This window comes from Phyllostomus discolor, chromosome 4, assembly GCF_004126475.2.
Source record: "Phyllostomus discolor isolate MPI-MPIP mPhyDis1 chromosome 4, mPhyDis1.pri.v3, whole genome shotgun sequence".
NCBI lineage: Eukaryota > Metazoa > Chordata > Mammalia > Chiroptera > Phyllostomidae > Phyllostomus > Phyllostomus discolor.
This window is the reverse complement of record NC_040906.2, coordinates 167,378,603-167,397,854: the sequence shown is the minus strand read 5'-3', so window position 1 is coordinate 167,397,854 and position 19,252 is coordinate 167,378,603. Positions and strand designations below refer to the sequence as shown.

The following is a 19,252-nucleotide window of genomic DNA, read 5'->3' as shown; positions in this document are numbered from 1 at the left end:
CCAAACCCCATACTATTGGGATTTTATGGAGGTGTCCTTACAAAGGTGTGATGAGTGATTAACTGTGTTCCTAACCCCTCTCCCTTGCCTGGAGGATACGGGCTGAAAATTCCAAGCTGTTCTTTTCTTTTTCTCACATCCCACATTCAATGCATCAAGCATACACAGCAGGCTTCTTCTTTGAAATGTATCCAAAATTCGACCTAAGACACACTTTCCTCAAGGTAGAAACTCCAACAGGCCTGTTTGAAACTTGCCAAGCCTGTTCAAGCCCCATTTGGCACTGGTACCCTGGTACTTCTGCCCACATTCCACTAACTAAAACAAGTTACATGGAGAAGCCCAACACCAATGCAATAGGTAATATACTTTACTCAACATGAACTAGGGAACTAACAAGGAAAGGGAGGGAAGGGTGAATTGTGGATAAATAATAAAATCCAGCACAGATTACCATGTACCATCAGGACTTTGTCTATCTCACCATCTCTCAACTCAGACTCTTTCAAATTCTCCCATAGAGTGCTATAAACTAGGTGGTTTAAAATAGCAGGAATTTATTCTCACATGGTTCTGCAGGCTAGAAGTCCAAAATCAATGTGTTGGTTGGGGTCATGCTCCCTCCGACACCTCCAGGGTAGGACCCATCCTTGCCTCTTTTGGCTTATAGTAGTCCTGGGCATCCCTTGGTTTGTGGCAACCTAACTCCGATATCTGCCTCTGTATTCTTAAGACTGTCTTCCCTCTCCTTGCAGAGGTCCTGTATAGTTAGACCTCTAAGGACATGAGTATTTGGGGATGAGAGGGAAGACTGGTGTTGATTGGGTTGCTCACTTCCAAAAGATATGTTGAGGTCTTAACCCCCAATAACTATGAATGTGACTTTATTTGGAAATAGGGCCTTTTCAGATGACTCAAGTTAGGATGAGGTCATACTGAATTATGGTGGGCCCTACTGCAACGTGACTGGCATCCTTACAAGAGAAGAGACTCAGACACACAAGGAGAAAATGGCTATGTGACAACAAAGGCAGGGACTGGAGTGATGTGTCTATAAGCCAAGGAACACCAAAGGTTGCCAGTAAACAACCAGAACTAGGAGGAAGCGAGGAAATATTCTACTCACGAGCTCATCACTTTTTCAAAATATCTGACATGTAAGCCCTGGCTGGCATAGCTCAGTGGATTGAGCTCAGGCCGCAAACCAAAGTGTCGCAGGTTCAATTTCCAGTCAGGGCACATGCCTGGGTTGCAGGCCATGACCCCCAGCAACCGCACATTGATGTTTCTCTCTTTCTCTCTCCCTTTCCTCTCTGAAAAATAAAATCTAAAAAAAAATTAAAATATCTGAGATGTTCAAATGCTGTTGTATTTAAAGATTTGTTCTTTAAATTTAGACGGTTATGAGTCGACTTAAGTTTCTGAACCTACGAAGAGCAGCTATTTTGACTAAACTTCAGAGTGCAGAGGAAGAAATGAACGATACAATGGACAATGTAAGTTATTTTAACTGAAAGTGAACATTTTTACTATGTGTTATTACCTTAATTTGTACTCTTTCAAGGTTTAAAAGGAGTTTGGGGATGCCTTTTATAAAAATTGGTTTGATTTCTTGGAAAAACTGTAATATTAGCACAATATCCTTATAGACATCAAACACAACAAAACCAAAGTTTTGAAACATAGAAAAACAATAAAGGCAGAAAAACCAATGACAGGAATAATGAGAAAAAAGAAATCAAGTTCACTTTAAAAATTCTTTAGCACCAAAGAAAACAAAGACATAAAAGTTCTGAACTCTATGAGCATTCATTCCTTCTTTCAGTGTATAGCTACTGTGTTCCTGATGTGTTATGTATGTGATGGTGATCAGATTATAACTCCTAAGTGCTAAAGGGACCACAAGTCTTTAATTGGAGATGTAATCTGTTCTGAAAAGTTTAGTTTCACAGATATAAATAGAAATTTTAAAATAAATACCAGAATTTATAAATAGATATTGTAATTCAAATAAAGTAATCTTTGAAAAAAGACCTTTTTGTTATCCTCTAATGTGTATTCCCTTAATCTTAATGGGTGGTCAAATTTTGGGGACATTTCAAGGAAGATCTTAATGGGCAGACACAGCTGGCACATGTGCTGGGACTTCGGTAACACAAACTGATGCTAAAGAGGGGGAACGATGGGTCTGATGAGTACGGAGGCCATATGCTGACCTTTTTGAGGCCATCTCTGGAGGAAAATTTAAAGTGCCCATGAAACCTGGGGGAATTTCCAGCTAGAAAGTTTGCCCTTAGAAATTATTGCCTAAGGTTATAGTTCTTAAGATCTGTGACTGAGGATGCCTGCTCTCTTTTCATAAAAGGGCAGAAGTTATGACTGTACAATGGAGTCATTATTCATGCCCCTCAAGCAGTGATCCTCCCTGGCAGTCCAGACCACCTCCAAAAGAATCACCTGGGAAGCTTACTACAAATACAGATTCCCCAGGCCCACATCCCAGACCAGTTGAGCCAGGCTGTCTGGTGGTGGGACCTGGAAATGTGTCTTTACGAGGTCCAGAGAAGATTTCTATCCCCACCTAAGTGTAAGAACCACCACTTTGAAGTTTGGGGCACTGAGGAATCCTGGCTTATCCTGGTTAATAATCTTGAAGTTCCTGAGTGTTTTGAAGAACTTTGGATGAATGCCCTTGAGCTAAAGGCAGGTGAGTTGAAGAAAATCAATATGAAGGAGTTGAATATAAAGGACTTAAATTTCCAGTGAAGATTTCTAAATGGCTAATAATCTGGATTTGAATGCCAGGTCTACAGGCACCAGATCTGTGACTTGGCTTAATCTTACCCTTTGTCCAATTGTTTAAAAAAGGGACACTATCCTCTACCACATTGTGTTATTGTAAGAATTATATGAGATGATGTTTGTAAGGTACCTAAAACCAATGGTAATATTCAGTCTTCCAGCCAAGATGCAGGCGTAGGTAGACACACTGTGCCTTCTCACATAACCAGGATAGGGACAACAATTTAGAAACGATAACCAGAACTGACAGAAAATTGAACTGTATGGAAGTCGGACAACCAAGGAGTTAAAATAGACACATTCATCCAGACCAGTAGGAAGGGCGGAGTCAGGCAGCCAGGTGGAGAGGGGTCAAGGCACAAAACGCAGTGGCACCAGGTGCGTAAGGCATCTCGGGTAGGCAAGACTGCAGCAGGCAAACCCTGGGCATGCAGATGACAGCTGGCAGACCCCGGGTGCAGGGTGGCAATGGGCAGACCCAGTGAGGTAGCGATTGTGAAGCGGGGCACTGCCTGCAAGGCAGCTGGCTGACCAGGTGGTCCCACATTTGCCTGCAGATAAACCAGGCAAAACTGGGGAGCAAGACAGACCACACAGCCCAGGGTCCCAGCACTGGGAAATAAAGCCTCGGGGCACTGATTGAAAACACCTGTGGGGGTTGAGCAGCAGGGAGAGACTCCCAGCCTCACAGGAGAGTTCATTGGAGAGAGCCATGGGGTCGTAGGACATGCACAAGTCCACCTACATGGGAATCAGCACCAGGAAGGCCCAGTTAGGTTGGGGGAAGTGACAGAAAGGACTGAAATCTGATGGAGAGAGAAGCAAGCACCATTGTTCCCTCTCAGACTCCTCCTCCACATACAGCATCACACCCCAGCGACTGGGTTGCCTTGCCCTGGTGAACATCTAAGGCTCTGCCTCTCACTACATAACAGGCAAGACAAGACAAAAAAAAATACCTAAATGGAAGAACAGATCAAAGCTCTACAGAAAATACAACTAAGTGACTAAGAGATAGCCAACCTATCAGATGCACAGTTCAAAGCACTGGTGATCAGGATGCTCACAGATTTGGCTGAATTTGGTCACAAATTAGATGAAAAAATGAGGGCTACACTACGTGAAATGAAGGAAAATGCACAGGAAACCAATAGTGATAGGAAGAAAACTGGGACTCAAATCAGTGGAGTGGACCAGAAGGAAGAAACAACCAAACCAAAAAGAATGAATAAAAAGAATTTTAAAAAATGAGGAGAGGCTTAGGAACCCCCAGGACATCTTTAAATGTTCCAACATCCGAATTATAGGGATGCCAGAAGGGGAAGAGGAAGAGCAACAAATGGAAAACTTATTTGAACAAATAATAAAGGAGAACTTCCCCAATCTGGCAAAGGAAATAGACTTCCAGGAAGCTCAGAGAGTCCCAAAGAAGTTGGACCCAAGGAGGAACACACCAAGACACATCATAATTACATCACCCAAGATTAAAAAGAAGGAGAGAATCTGAAAAGCAGCAAGAGATAAGAAGACTGTAATCTACAAAGGAGTCCCCATCAGACTGTCAGCTGATTTCTCAAAAGAGACCTTGCAGGCAAGAAGGGGCTGGAAAGAAGCATTCCAAATCATGAAAGGCAAGGACCTACATCCAAGATTGCTCTATCCAGCAAAGCTTTCATTTAGAATGGAAGGGCAGGTAAAGTGCTTCTTAGATAAGGTCAAGTTAAAGGAGTTCATCATCACCCAGCCCTTATTATATGAAATGTTAAAGGGACTTATCTAAGAAAAAGAAGATAAAAAAAAACACATATAGTAAAATGACAGCAAACTCACAATTATTAACAACCACACCTAAAACAAAAACAAAAACTAAGCAAACAACTAGAACAGGAACAGAACCACAGAAACGGAGCTCACATGGAGGGTTAGCAACAGGGGAGTGGGAGGAAAAGAGAGGGGGAAAAGGTACAGAGAATAAGTAGCATAGATGGTAGGTAGAAAATAGACAGGGGGAGGATAAGAATACTGTGGGAAATGTAGAAGCTCAAGAACTTGGACACAGTGACATGAACTAAAGGCAGGGAATGTGGGTGAGAGAGGAGGTGCAGGGTGGAGGGGAATGAAACAACTGTAATAGCATAATCAATAAAATATATTAAAAGAAAAAAGAGAAAACCAATGGTAATATTCAGAATATCTAACATCTGTGTTGAAGGGGCAAGCTAGAGACTTGTGCAGTCCCATAGAATCCCATGCTTAGAAGGGCCCCACAATTAGTTTAATGCTGTGCTGTCACAGTCTTGAAATTCTTAGAACTTTAAAATAAGGGCTCTGCATTTTTATTTTCTACTGAGTCCAGCAGATTAACTGATGTGTGCAGGGCCAGTCAGCTAGTCCCAGCAGAGCTGGTGGCAGAGCTGAAGAGCCTCCGTGTGCCAGGTATTAGCGAGGTAGTGGCTGGATGGAGGGAGGGCCCAGAGGTTCTTCCGCGAGAAGCTCTAGTGGGAGCGGAGCTTGAGGGTAGTGGCTTAACTGCTGACTTTCTTGTGCTTCCCTCTGACTGTGTCTGTGACTGGGGTTCCTCTTATAACACCCTCCACTTTAGTCTCTCCAGACAGTAAGCCTCCAGTCTTCAACAGGAAAGGCGAAGGGACAAGGTTGTTGGCTGACTGAGTGAAATGGAGAGTGGCTCTGGCCAGTAGAATCTCCTTTTAAAGATTTTCAACCAATCCTCCTCTCTTCTGCTCTCCATTCCCTGCCTTCATACGTCCCTGGTATCAACATGTCCTGAGCCTCTGGAGGATTTTGCAGAGTGAATCAACTTAATTCTTGTTGTCCCCACCCCACCCCCACTCTCATCACTGCCACCGCATTGAGCCTTTACCTCTCTCTGATCTAAGTCAGCTACCACTCATCCATCTGCTTTCTGGCTATAAAAATGTGTAGACATGGAGGGTCAACTATGAGTTCCTCTGGTCTCTTTCCATTCTGTGTTCTCATGAGTTCATTCCTCTGCTGCCATTTTCATGAGGTTTTAGGAAAGCGACAAGCACAAATGCATGTGTTACCTGCCTTGTTTAACTGTAACATCCAACTCATTTGAAATTTCATCTCATCACCCCTCAGCACCGGTAGGCATGTGGCTCCAGGGACTTGAAGGTGAGAGAAAAATATGGTCTCCTATGAGAACATTTTTCTCAAGTTGGGACAGGAATTAAGAATGATAAGGAGAGAGTGGCTGCCTCCTCACTTGACTGGGTACGCTCCAGTCCATAGCTCATGGTCTTGTGTACTCCATGGTGAAGGCAGGTAGCCCCACCAACAAAGTTCTCAGTCTCATGCAAATCCTCTAAGCACTGACAGTTTCCTTTATCCTTAGCTACCTCTCCCAGCTTTCAGTTGGGGACATCCATGCAGCATCTCTGCACTGTGCATGCCTCTGTGCTCTGTGATGCTGCAGTGGTCCAGGCAAGACCATAGCTCCCATCTTGTCTATTCTCCATAGTCTACTCAGAGCCAGCAGCTAATGTGAGATCCTCCATCTGGAGGTGGGAGGGAGCCAATTTGGACCCTGTCATCCTGGCAGTTGCCCACCATGTCATCTGTCTCTGGTTCTCCTGTCCCCTGCTAAGGTAGCACAAAGACAGTGAACCTTTCAGCAACCTGCAGTCTGTAGAGGAGTGGTTATTAACTTCTCTGGAGAACATCAACAGAAAGAACTGCTGGGGGAAGCTTGACATTCTAAGAAGAATGAAAGAGCTAAGTAAATGCAAAAGCAGACTATATATATAATATCATACTTTTAAACACTTAGGTAAATTGAGTAAGAATTTGGTACATTTTCAAACCTTTTCAATAAGAATTTTCCAGTATCTGTTCTCTGAAACAGATAATAGAAAACACTCTGCCTACCTTATGCTCATTCTACCTTATAATAGAAAATACTCAGTAAAATTTAAACAAGGTCTTATAACAGAAATGGAAATGATATGCCTATTAACTTTTGGACAAGTGCAGAATGGTTGCCATTAAGAAAAAGCCAAAATTTACTCTAAATTATTTCTTAAATAGTTTAAGCACTATCAAATAAAAAATAAAACAATTTGTGTGGGCTGGGAACCAAAGTGTCCCAGGTTCGATTCCCAGTCAGGGTACATTCCTGGGTTGCAGGCCCTAACCCCCAGCAACCGCACATTGATGTTTCATTCTCTCTCTACATATATATCTCTATCTCTATCTCTATCTCTATCTCTATCTCCCTTCCTTCCCTCCCTAAAAATAAATAAATAAAATCTTTTTAAAAAATAAAAAATAAAACAATTTCAGCAAAACTTATACCTACATATTTAGTTTTTAATTTATTGATTGATTTTAGGGAAAGAGGAAGATGGGGGGAGAGAGAGGAATGAAACATTCATTGATTGATTCTTATATGTGACCTGACCAGGGATCAAACCTGTGGTCAACCAAGCCACCAGCCAGGGAACCCACATATGTAATGTGGTTTTGTTTTTAATAGGATGAGCTGTTTCGTACTCTTTCATCTTACAAAGTTATTGCACCAAGATATAGATGGAAGAGAAGCAGGTGGGGACGAACATGTCCTGTGGTTTTAAAAGAAGGTCACATTATTCCGGGATTGCCAGACCTTTCTGTGAGGTAAGTAAGATTTTTCAGAACCTAATTTCAAAACTTCCCCATATCTCTTTTCAGTTGTTTATGATTATGGCATATTTTAAGTTTTCTAGGTAAAATGTACTGTCTGTCATCAGAAGGAACATTAAAAACATTTTTGTCGAACCCACGCCCCTATCTTCTTCCACCTATGCCAGCACCACCGTTTAAAGTTTTCATATTTGGACCTCAGTCTTCAGGGAAAACAACACTTAGCAATTTGCTTGCAGAACATTACAAAGGAAAGGTAACTACTTATCTAGCTAGCTATCTAGCTAGCTTTCTACCTATTTATACTTGATTGTAATTCATGGGATTTATACTCAGTTTTCTTAATTTTACATCATCAGTTGGGTAATTGTTCTTCTGGGCTTGGAGTGGGGAAGACATTCATCCCCCTAGCTGTCTATTGTAGCTTCCAGGCCATTACCCCTTCCTGCTTCCCAAAAAACCCTTGATTTGACTATTATGTCGTGCAGGTGATGCCACCCAAAACCTCCCTTGGTTCCACTGGTCTCTTTTCTGAGTTTCACCCCTCCTAACTCACTGGGAGTGTGGAGAGAGTCCTCCACAACATACTCACTCCTGTCATAGTTCTTGGTGGTTTCAGTAGCTAGAAAGGTGACCCTCCCAGCTCCCTGGCCTGTCAATTCCATGACCTCTCCCCTCACTGATTGATCTTGTTCTCCATATGTATCAGACAAAACAGTTATAATTTTAAAATATAGAGTTCTTACAAATCAATATGCAGATGAAGCCCCAATAGAAAAAATATTTGGCCAATAGGCAATTCACAAAATAATACGCACAAATTGCCATTAAACAGAGAGATGCTAAAAAGCCAGAGATGTGTCATGTCAACTGTTAGAGTTGAAAGATCACTATTAACAAAGTGGGGAAAAGTATGTTCTCATACACTACTTGGGAGAATATAACCATTAGAGATGGCAATTGAAAATACATTTAAAAGCCTAAAATCCATGCATATCCTTTGAGCTGTCAATTCTATTATATAGATTTTTCCTAAAGAAACTATCAAAGATATACACAGAAATGTATTCAGTTATAGCCTAGTTTATAACATCAAAACTATGTATGCCTAAGTATATATTATTGGTATTTTAGTTAAATAAATTGTAATATGTTCAGCTAATACAGTACTGTTCATCCATTAAAAATGATAGTGTAAATGTTTGTTAGCATGGAATAAAGTAATATAAGACTATTGAAGGAAAAGTAAAATGGAATCTACAGGTATAGAAATATTATTTAAACTTAAAAAGCATATAGAAATCTGCTTATAACAATTCAATATGAAGTTTATTACCTACCTGACAAAGGACTTATATTCAGAAAACATGTGAAATTTTAATCCAATTTATACAATAGACAAAAGTTGATACATGCTTAAGAACAGAAGGTGAGTGATTAAGAAGCACAAAAAAAGAAGCTCAAAATTACTAATGATTCAGGGCATATAAATTTAAACTACACTGAAGTACTTCTTCAGACCCATTAAAATGGTTAAAATTTAAAAGGTTCACAAACCAAGCATTGATGAGGATGTAAAATAGTTACTTTTCGTACATTGCTGATAGGAATGCAAAATAGTTCAACCATTCTGGAAACAGGTTAATGGTTAGTTATAAAGTCAAATGTTAGTTAGTTAGTTAGTTATAAGTCACTTAACTTATACAGTAATTCCACTCCTGGATATTTATCCAAGGGAAATCAAAACATGTGTTCACAGGAAGACTTCAAAAATGTTATTACTAGACTTCCAGTCAAGATGGCAGTGTTGCCAGACATGGCTTGCCTCTTCACACAACCACATCAAGGATGAAGCCGAGAATCAAATCTATGATTTGGAACATAAGGAAGAAAAAAACCAACCACTCAACTACAAGAAGAAAAAAGAATCCCAAAATATTAGGATAGTGTCAGCAGCCTGTGGAACAACTTCAAGATGTCCAACATCCACATATAGGAGTACAAGAAGGAGAAGAGAAAAAGCAAGAAATTGGACATCTATTTGAAAAAATAAAGAAAGGAAACTTCCCTAATTTGGTGAAGGAAATAGACATGCAAGTCCAGGAAGCACAGAGAGTCCCACACAAGATGGATTCAGAGGCCCACATCATAATTAAAATGCCAAAGGTTACAGATGAAGAGAAAATCTTAAAAGCAACAAGTGAAAAGCAGTTGGTTACCTCCAGGAGATTTCCCATAAGACTGTCAGCTGATTTCTCAAATTAAACTTTGCAGGCTAGAAGGGATTGGCAAGAAATATTCAGTCATGAAAAGCAGGGACCTACAGCCAAAATTGCTCTATCCAGCAAAGCTGTCATTTAGAATGGGAGGGCATATAAAGACATCCCAGACAAGAAAAAGCTAAAGGAGTTCATCATCACCAACCCACTATTTTATGAAATATTAGGGACTTATTTAAGAAAAAGAAGATCAAAACTAGAAACAATAAAATGGCAAAAATGCATATCTATCAACAATTAATCTAAAAAATATACTAAGCAAACAAGAAGAACAGAGGCAGAATCATGGATATGGAAAGCATTTTTGATGGTTGCCAGATGGGAAGGGGCTGTGGGGAAGTGGGTGAAGAGGTGAGGGGATAAAGAAGTACAAATAGGTAGTTATAGAATACCCATGGGGATGTAAAGTACAGTATAGGAAACAGAGTAGCCAAAGAACTTACATGCATGACCCATTGTCATGAGCAATGGTGGGTGGATTGCCTGAGTGAGTGGGGGTACTGGATGGAAGGTAGAAAATGGGGAAAAATCAGGAAGACTGTAATAGCATAATCAATAAAATATAATTTTTTAAAAGTTCATTTCTACCTTAAGTAATTAAAAAGTGGAAACAACCCAAATGTCCATCAAGAGATAAATAAAAACCTGGTATATTCATATAATGATAATACTCAGCAATAAAGCTAATAGATTATTGATAGATAATTACACTGATGAATCTCAAAAACATTATGATAAAGGAGAAAACCTTGGAAAAAAATTACAAACTGACTCTAAAGAAGCTTGAGGGCACTTGGAGGGTTGATATAAATGTTCTATATATTGATTGTGGTTATTGTTATATGTAGAGATTTGTAAAAACTCATCAAACTGTATACTTAAAATGGGTACCATTTGTGGTATGTAAATTATACATACAAAGTTCACTTTAAAAATATATGTGTAACTTGAAAACATATTACATGATACATACATATATAGATATATAATCTTACATGAAAAAATATGACCAAATTTTTATGAAAGCAAGTACTCAAAAATCAGTAAATTCTGAAAATAACATACCTCAAGTAGCATTACGAGTTTTAAGACAGGTAAAGATATATTTATAAATAGATACAGATATAGATGTAGATGAACAATATGAACAATTAAATTTTACAGTAACTTGTGCTTATGTTGGTTTTCTCAAATATTCTTTGCAGGTAGTTGACTTTGTCAAACATATTCAACCACGTTTTGATACAAGCCTTGAAACATTAAGAAAAAATACTATAGCTGAGGCCACTGAAGCAGCTATTAAGACTGTGAAAGAACGACTTCGCGCAGAATTAGAAGCTAAAAGAAAAGGTGACTGGCCTTTTTAAAATGTGTTTTTTAAAGGCTAAGTTAACAGTTAAGCCTGGTTACCTGTGGGCAAGGATTCAGTTTGTTCATTTGATATCCTGGTGCCTTGCACATTTGTAGCCTCTTAATAAATGCTTGAAGAAATGAGTAATATTATGTCAACCTGATTCATAAACAGAGGAAAAATTTCCAATCTATACTTCCAAGAAAAAGAATCAAAAAGAGCTTCCAAATTTAGATTGCCTTACTTTTGTGAGTTTACTCACTGGCCAGAAACTGAGCAGAATTTTTACCTTTATCTACACCAATCACGACAATGCCACTGCTCCACCGGGCTCATGGAGTTTAGTGGTGGTGCTGCTGCTGCTGTTTTAGACTTGCATGTCAGCTCTGATTGTAAACTAAGTCTTTGTATTTGAGGAATATTAATTTTAAATTCAAAAAGTCATAAAGGAAAACTGAAAAAAGATTTCAGATCAATTAACATAATTCTCTAACTTTACAGATGAGAAAACTGAGGCACATGAAAGCAAATGGCTTCCTGAAACTCACCCAGCTGGTAGCATAGCTGAGACTTGAACCTAGTTTCCAAAGTCCCAGCTCTTCTTTCTCCTGACCATTCTGCCTCTTCCTGTAACTCACTTCTTATATATTTAAGGATAGACACAAGGGCTTGGGGGGGGGGGGGTATTTCTGTTTTTCTCCAGGAAAAGTGGGAGTTCTCATTTCATGGATGTTTTTGAAGCTTATTGATTGGCTTCAGTAGAATTTGTGTCTATAGTTGGTACTGTTGCAGCCAGTGACATTAGAACATGTAGAAGTAGCTTAATATCTGAGCATCTTCTTTTAGTGGGATACACACCATGCAGCATTTGCTATACACTACTTGGGATATTTTTAACTTTTGAAGATCTGGAAACGAAATTTGATATTAGCTTCAGTATTTCAGACTGGATTCAAATACCGCTATTTGGATTTCTGGAAGCTATGGCAGTGTATTTGTAGTCTAATAGCACCATCACTGCTGCAATTCCAAATATTCTTTTCCTAGTAAAGTTCTTCTCATCACAAAAGTAATATCATATAATATTTATTGGGCACTTACTATACATTGGGGCTATGCTAAATGCATTGCATGCTTAATCCTTGGGCCTATGAAGTACGTATTTTTGTCTCCATTTTTAGTACATGCAGAAACTAAGGTCAGAGGTGTTAGGAACTTGCCCACAGTTGACAGCTAGCAAGTGACTGAGATTCAAATCGATGTCTGCAATCCTATCCTCTGTCTCTCAAGTGGTCACAGAAGACTGGAAAGAGCAGTTATACTCCAGAAATACCCATTAACAATTTGATGCATTCTTCATCCCTTTCTTTTTTCTATTTATATTTGTAATAATTAATTGTGACCCTATGGTAAATGCAGACTTGCATTCTTTTGGTTTACAAGAATGCTTCTTTCTAATTAATATATAATTATTGTAATAAGTTGTATGTTAAATGGAGATTTAAGTTTGTAATTTCGCAATGGTGGGCCAATTTTGTAAATAACATTTACTAAATTATACATATTTTTACTGCAGATTTGAAATGCCATTTTGATCTTAATATTTGTGTGCGTAAATTTCTGAATTTTTTATTCTATTCATCTTTATTACAGTCTTTAATACAGAATGTAGTTATTAAAATGATGATGCATTTTAATTTAGTAATGTAAGTTTCTCCTCAAAACATTTTGTTTTGAAATTATTCCCATGTATTCTTTCACTTATTCCATAAAATGGGTGCTTAATGTGCACCAGGAGCTGTACTTGGCTTTGGAATACATGTAGAATTTTGTCAAGTTCTACAACAAATCCCATTGGGAGAACTGTGTTAACATTAAACAATCAATGGTGAGAGTTAGCACCTCTACTACATAATCTTTTAATGGAAACAGAGGAGATTTCCACTTTTTTGGTCTAACATTTGAGCCCTTTCTTAATATTTTATAGCTTTCCTCATGTGTTATCTATAGTTTTCTTAATAATTTTATTCCTAGATATTTTGTCATTTTGTTACTATTGGATGAGATAATTTTTCTGTTGTAGCTTCTAGATCAAAAGAGGGAGCTAGCCAGGGTCCTGGAGGAAGATCAGTGATCTGTAATGTTTTTTGGAGTCTATAGAGATTCCTTTCACACTACATTATGCTGTAAAATCATGGACTTTAGAGCATTCCACAAATTGCCTTTTCCCATCAGAATATAGAAATAGATACTATCTCTCATATGCTACAAACTTAAAACCCTCTTTTTAAATTCACTAATTATTCTAAATCTGATAATAGACTTAGCCTTTCTTAAAATTTAAAAAATTGGAATACTCTTGCTAGTGAATTTTACTCCAATATGTTTTTTAAGAAAAAGTCTTTAGTAGAGAATATTGAGGTTCCAAACACAGAAAATAAGAGAATAATACAGAGGATAGCAGCCAACAATTGCAGGATTATTACGAATCAAGCATTTTCTAAGTCGCAGCAATCCATCACTGTATTTCGTCCTTGCAGTGGTGCTTTCAGCTTGACAATCCTCATTTCGTGAAGCAGAAACTGAGACAGGAGATGAAATGATTTACAAATCCATGCTAACTGAGTCAGAACTTGCACCCACATCTGCCTGGCTTTAAAGCAGAGGAATGAATCATCATACCTGACTCCTTGCCCTCAACTACCTTCTGCTAATACAGCCAATTACTGTCTTTCAGCTTTAAGAGAACTTGAAAGTGAATTAAAAGCTAAGGAATATGACAAGTTCTCTTCTGATAAAAGCTTAGAAGGGGAGCTCTCTTCACTTGATGACGATGGTAAAGAAATATATTGCTTCTATTATTATTGACCAGTTTTTAAAATATAAACACATGAGCTGATAATGCATATTATTCTTTCACTACAGGGTCTGCTCATGAATCCCAAAGAGAAAGCTCATTAGAAGACAATCAAGAGGCCAAAATGAAATCAGATAGTGATAACGCTGCTAAAACTGATACAGATGGTAACAAAATGAACTGTTAATGCCATGCTTATGGGTCTTATTTTCATTTATATTTTTGTCATGTTTATATTGAAACTTAAAATACCTCCAAAATGGGAAAGTTCAAGAGAAAAGAGTTAGTGTCTCTCTTACAGATTTAAGCTATAGAACAAAATTGGATTTACTAGAATAAAGAAGAAAAGTGTAGAAACTGAGGAGTCTAATATGATTAGGGACTCCTAAAAATGTTTAAATGTTTCTAAGTGTATCAAAATTATTATCATATAATAATAAATTATATCTTAAAATTTCTCTACTTCTTTTATCAGATTTAGGCATCCTAAACCTAGAGTTTTAGCTGTGAACTATTATCATTTAGTGCTCTTTATCCTTATAAAATTTTTCCAATCATATTTTAACATAATTGAAAATATACAATGTAAACTGTTTTTACCTTTTTTGATTTATAACATAACATTTAATTACATTATTTCTTTAGGAGATACTTTAACCCTCATTTTCAATTTACTTCACTTCATAATTTTCCTATTTATAGATAATAGGTTTAACTAATTCTTTATATTGGAAACTTGTAATTTTTCAGATTGTTTTGCTACTAAAAATAATGCTTCAGTGAATTTTAAACAAAGTTTTGTCTGCAAGTTGACATAGATGCAGTCACTGGTTTAATGAGTACGAAGCTATAGACAGAGTCAAGCTGTGTTGCATAAAAGTTGTTCCAAATTCTGTTCCCCTCATTAATACACAGAGTACATGTCATTGCTTCCTCAGTATTTTCTCTTTTTATGCCATATTGTTTTACTCTTTTAACTGTTTCTGAAGTTTAGTATTTATTAACCGTATATATTTCTTTTTTCTGAGGTAACCATTTTTTTCTTTTGCCCATTTTTCTAAGTAGTATCTGTTGTATGATTTCTATGTAAACTTTCTATATTAATTACCATTTTTAATAGTCTTTTTCCAGATTGGATGGTTTGTCTTTTCAATCACTTTGCTATCTTTGAAGTAGAGGAATTTTTTTACATTTTGGTAGTCAAATGATTACTTTCTTTTTGTTGATTTCTTCCATTTACTTTTAGGCTTAAAAAAGTCATCTTCTTAACCAGAGATTTCATATATGCTAATATTGTTTTTTTAATTTTTTAAAACAATTTATCCAACCTTTTGTATTTAGTTTTTAAGTGCATCTATAATTTATTTTTATCATGTAATGTAGAGCTGATGTTTTTTATTTGGTTCTTACACCTGAATCAGACAGGTGTGCTATGTATTTCAAGTCTAGTAGGAATTGAACTGTCAGAAACTTATGCATGGTATTCTTCCTTCCCCAACACACACACACACACACATATTAAAATTTTGGAAAAGTGACTTCTGGGAGTTGCCAGCCAGTACACTAAAAGACCCCCTCCCCACAATGTCTGTACCATCCTTGGGAGAGGCAGTACCAAGTAGAAGCAGACATCAGGGCCTCTACCCACTGCTGGAGGAATGTCAACATTGGCAGTGCTCCCTGGTAAAAATTCACCTTCCCTTCCCCATGTGTCTGAGATAAACATGGCCTTCACCTTGGGAAGGGAAAATTTGATGTATACTTCTCTCAATTTAGATCTAATGGCATTATGTGAAACTGAAATTACTCATGGTTTTCTTATAGGTTAATTAAGTCATTATCTTTACTTTCTACTACTGATAGATATGTTTATTTTATTACTATGGCTATTATTTCAACTTTAAATAATTAGGAACATGAATCCTAGGTCCCTGGACCTATACCACAATCTTTTGGGGAGAATTATCTACAATTTAATACTGTTCTGTAGGTGTTAACAATATTTCATTCCAGATAAAAGGAAAACCAGTGCAATGTCTATATTTAAAAGGGAAATAATAGCCAAAGAAACCCAAAACATTAATTCAAAAGAATATATGCATCCCTTTGTTCATTGCAGCAATATTTGTCATAGCCAAGATTTGGAAGCAGCCCAAGTGTCCATCAGTAGATGAGTAGATAAAAATGTGTGGTACATTTACACAATGGAATACTTTGAGCAATAGCATGGATGGACCTGTAAAGTATTATGCTTAAGTGAAATAAGGCAGTCAAGGAAAGACAAGTACCATATGATTTTCTTTATATGTGGAATCTAATGAATGAAATAAACTTAGAGACAGACTCATGGATATGGAGGACAGACTGACAGCTCTCAGAGGGGAGGGATTGGGAGTTGGGTGAAAAGGGTGAAGAGATTAAGCAAAGAAAAAAAAGAACAACTCATGGACACAGACCATAGTATGGTGATTGCCAGAGGGAAGGGGAAGTGAGAGGGGGCAAAAGAGGGTACAAGGGGGATAAATGGGGATAGACAAAGACTTGACTTGGGGTGGTGAGCACACAAAACAATATACAGATGATGTATTGTAGAATTGTATACTTGAAAGCTATATAATTTTATTAACCAGTGTCATTCACCCCAATAAATTCAGTTAAAAAGTTAACATTAAAACTACTCAGTTGGGAAAAAAAGTTCTCAAAGCAGTGAAGATCTAAAGTTGGATTAAAAAAAGGTAAATTAATATTTGGGTAATTTGGTTTTCTTAGATTGTGGATCTAAAAATCACAAACAGCTCCTTCAGAATTTTAAGGAGAAATATTGGATTTTTTTTAAAAAAGCATTATTAGTATCCAACCTCATCTTAAAGGCTACTCTATTATAGATAGTTGGACACATGGGAACACAGAAAAAAATAATGTGGCATATTGTTTTGGTAAAAAAGAATATTGGGAAGACAAGATATCTATCTTTCTGTTCTGCCATCCCGGGCATGTGGCTACTGTGACATTTCACAATATGGCTGCAGGTGCTTCAGCCATCATATCAGTATGCCTAACAGGAGGAGAGAAAAGGCCAATGACAAAAACTGCACTCCTCCCAGATGACTTATTTCTCTTTAAAAAGATGACAGAAAGACTCGCCCCCCCCAAATTTTTTTTAATCTGCTTGCATCTTACCTATGGGCCATCCAAGCTATATTGGAAATTGAAAGATGTAGTGTTTTGAGCTGGGCACTGTGCTGACCCCAACCAAATCAGGGAAGTTACTAAAGAAGAGAATGGATACTGGGTGGAAAACTAGCAGCTTCTAGCACATTTAATATCTTTGCCTGGCTGTTTCTGCCTCATCATGCCCCACTTTCCAAGACCAGAGGTTGTTGCCTCTTGCTCTGTGGCTCTCCAGGAACTGTGGGCTCTCCCCACTGCTGAAAACAGACTTTTTAACTTCACAGCAGAGAGGGTAGCAGGAGGCTGCTCATGGAAGGCCCTCTGGGATATTTCTGGGCTAGGATCAGTTGGGCTCTGGAGGGAGACTCGGATGGACGGAGCCTAGGGGCAGCAGGTCAGCAAGCACAACTGGAAAGACAGAGGGAGAGGAGTCAGGTGGAGCTGCCAATCTCTTGTCTCATTTACAGCGTGATGCATCTGCGAGCCAGCTCAGCAGTGTAAGGAGACACTCAGGATGCACTGAGGGCAAGAATCTACTGTAACATAAGAAACCAGCCTATGTCATCCTTTATTCTTTTCCTCCAATTTGCCTATCTCCTGTCTTCTCCCTGTCCTGTGTAGTCTCATACTTGTAATTAGAAGTGTTCATCTCATTTTCTGACTCATTCCCTGGATGCTTGTGTTTTAGCTTGACCCCTGGAATCGTTTGGAGCCTACCTCTTCTCTCTGGCTTTCTGAGTTTTGACTGCTGCCTAATAGGACTTGCCTCATTCACTTTCATTCTGACGCACTGGCTTTAAGCCACTGCTCTGTTATTTTGTGATTCCTGACCTGACATTTTCTTCCGAGTCTCTTTCCCCTTTTTCCTAGCATGTGCTACAGTAACACACAGGTAGTGCTTTGTTGGGTCAGGTATTAACAATTATGGTCTACTGCAAATTTAGTTGTCCACTAAAATTATTAATAGCATTAGTTTATTAACTCACTTTACTTTAAACTCAACAGAAGACTTGATAAATGAGGTCACTGCAGATCATCCAGAAGTTGTTTCTATGGTAAAGGAGACTGTGAAAATGACAGACAGTATGAACTTTGAACACCCACATGAAAAATACGCTGAAATCTTAGAGGAAGTCCTGGAAGAGGTAAGAAATCCAGGCTATTCATTTTTATCATTAATTCAACAGAAACTGAGACAGTGTTAACTTAGTATATGTATAATTAATTTAGAGTCTCATTGACAATACTGAAATCTGTAGCCTTCAAATTCATGTACATTTTATAGTCAAAATTGTTATGTGTAATGTACCTCTGTGAATAATTGTTTATGCTCTTTGTAAGTTTTTATTTATCAACAATTATTTAATATAATTTCATAGCTCTGAAATTAATTCTTCATTAACTTTTATTGTCTTTAATTCCACTCAGTTTGTTAAAAGATGGTGAAGATTAGGCCAGTACCAAAATTATATATTTTATCTAATTAGTTGTAAACCAAGACAAATTATTCTCCATAGATAATTTCATCCAACCCCCCTAAATGTGTTTTCATAGTGGAGATGGATAGACACATGAGTGATTTTCCAATTTGAAGGGAAAATAAAGCCTCAGATACTATTTCCTACTGATAGCAAATCAGAAAGCTTATCTTTTGTTTATAAAGAATAAGATATCTATATGGATCTGTTTTGCACAGAGACCTCGAGTAAGCATTCAGAGTGAAGTCAAAGAGAACAAATCAGTTTTGGACTCTCAAAAAATTTCTATATTTCTCTAGAGTAGAGCAGGGTAATTTGAAATGGCGTAATTTGAAAATTATGTGAGAAGAAAAAAATTGTTCTGTGAGAGTATACAACCACTCTGTAATGTATCAGGTGAGCTCCTCAAGCCCCAATCTGTACCCAAAATGAGTTGCTGTCTCCGTATAAGCTTCCAAAAGAGATCTTTCAACTTCCCCTGCATCTCTTCAGGTTGTTCTGTCATCAATTTATCCTTCAGAAACACTCTAAGCACCTACTATTTGCCCTGTACCAGGTCCTAAGGATATCAAGATGAATTAAACTCAGCTCTTTCTAAGGAGTTATAGGTCAGGTTGGGGATGACTGACCAATAATCCAATAATTGAGTTAC

The 19,252-nt window shown here is 37.8% G+C and overlaps 1 protein-coding gene across 2 annotated transcripts in view; it reads left to right on the top strand.

Annotated features, from left to right (window-relative positions):
- The window catches only part of AK9 (adenylate kinase 9), a 114,240-nt gene that overhangs the window by 29,005 nt on the left and 65,983 nt on the right, over window positions 1-19,252 (top strand). For both annotated transcript variants that reach the window (XR_004902869.1, XM_036024565.1), the window contains exons 10-16: window positions 1,398-1,496; window positions 7,319-7,458; window positions 7,540-7,720; window positions 10,949-11,093; window positions 13,832-13,930; window positions 14,020-14,118; window positions 18,128-18,267. Coding sequence is in view for 1 of the 2 variants with exons in the window: in XM_036024565.1 (XP_035880458.1) it covers window positions 1,398-1,496; window positions 7,319-7,458; window positions 7,540-7,720; window positions 10,949-11,093; window positions 13,832-13,930; window positions 14,020-14,118; window positions 18,128-18,267 (903 nt within the window). In the remaining variant the exon portion in view is untranslated. The remainder of the gene's footprint in view (window positions 1-1,397; window positions 1,497-7,318; window positions 7,459-7,539; window positions 7,721-10,948; window positions 11,094-13,831; window positions 13,931-14,019; window positions 14,119-18,127; window positions 18,268-19,252) is intronic.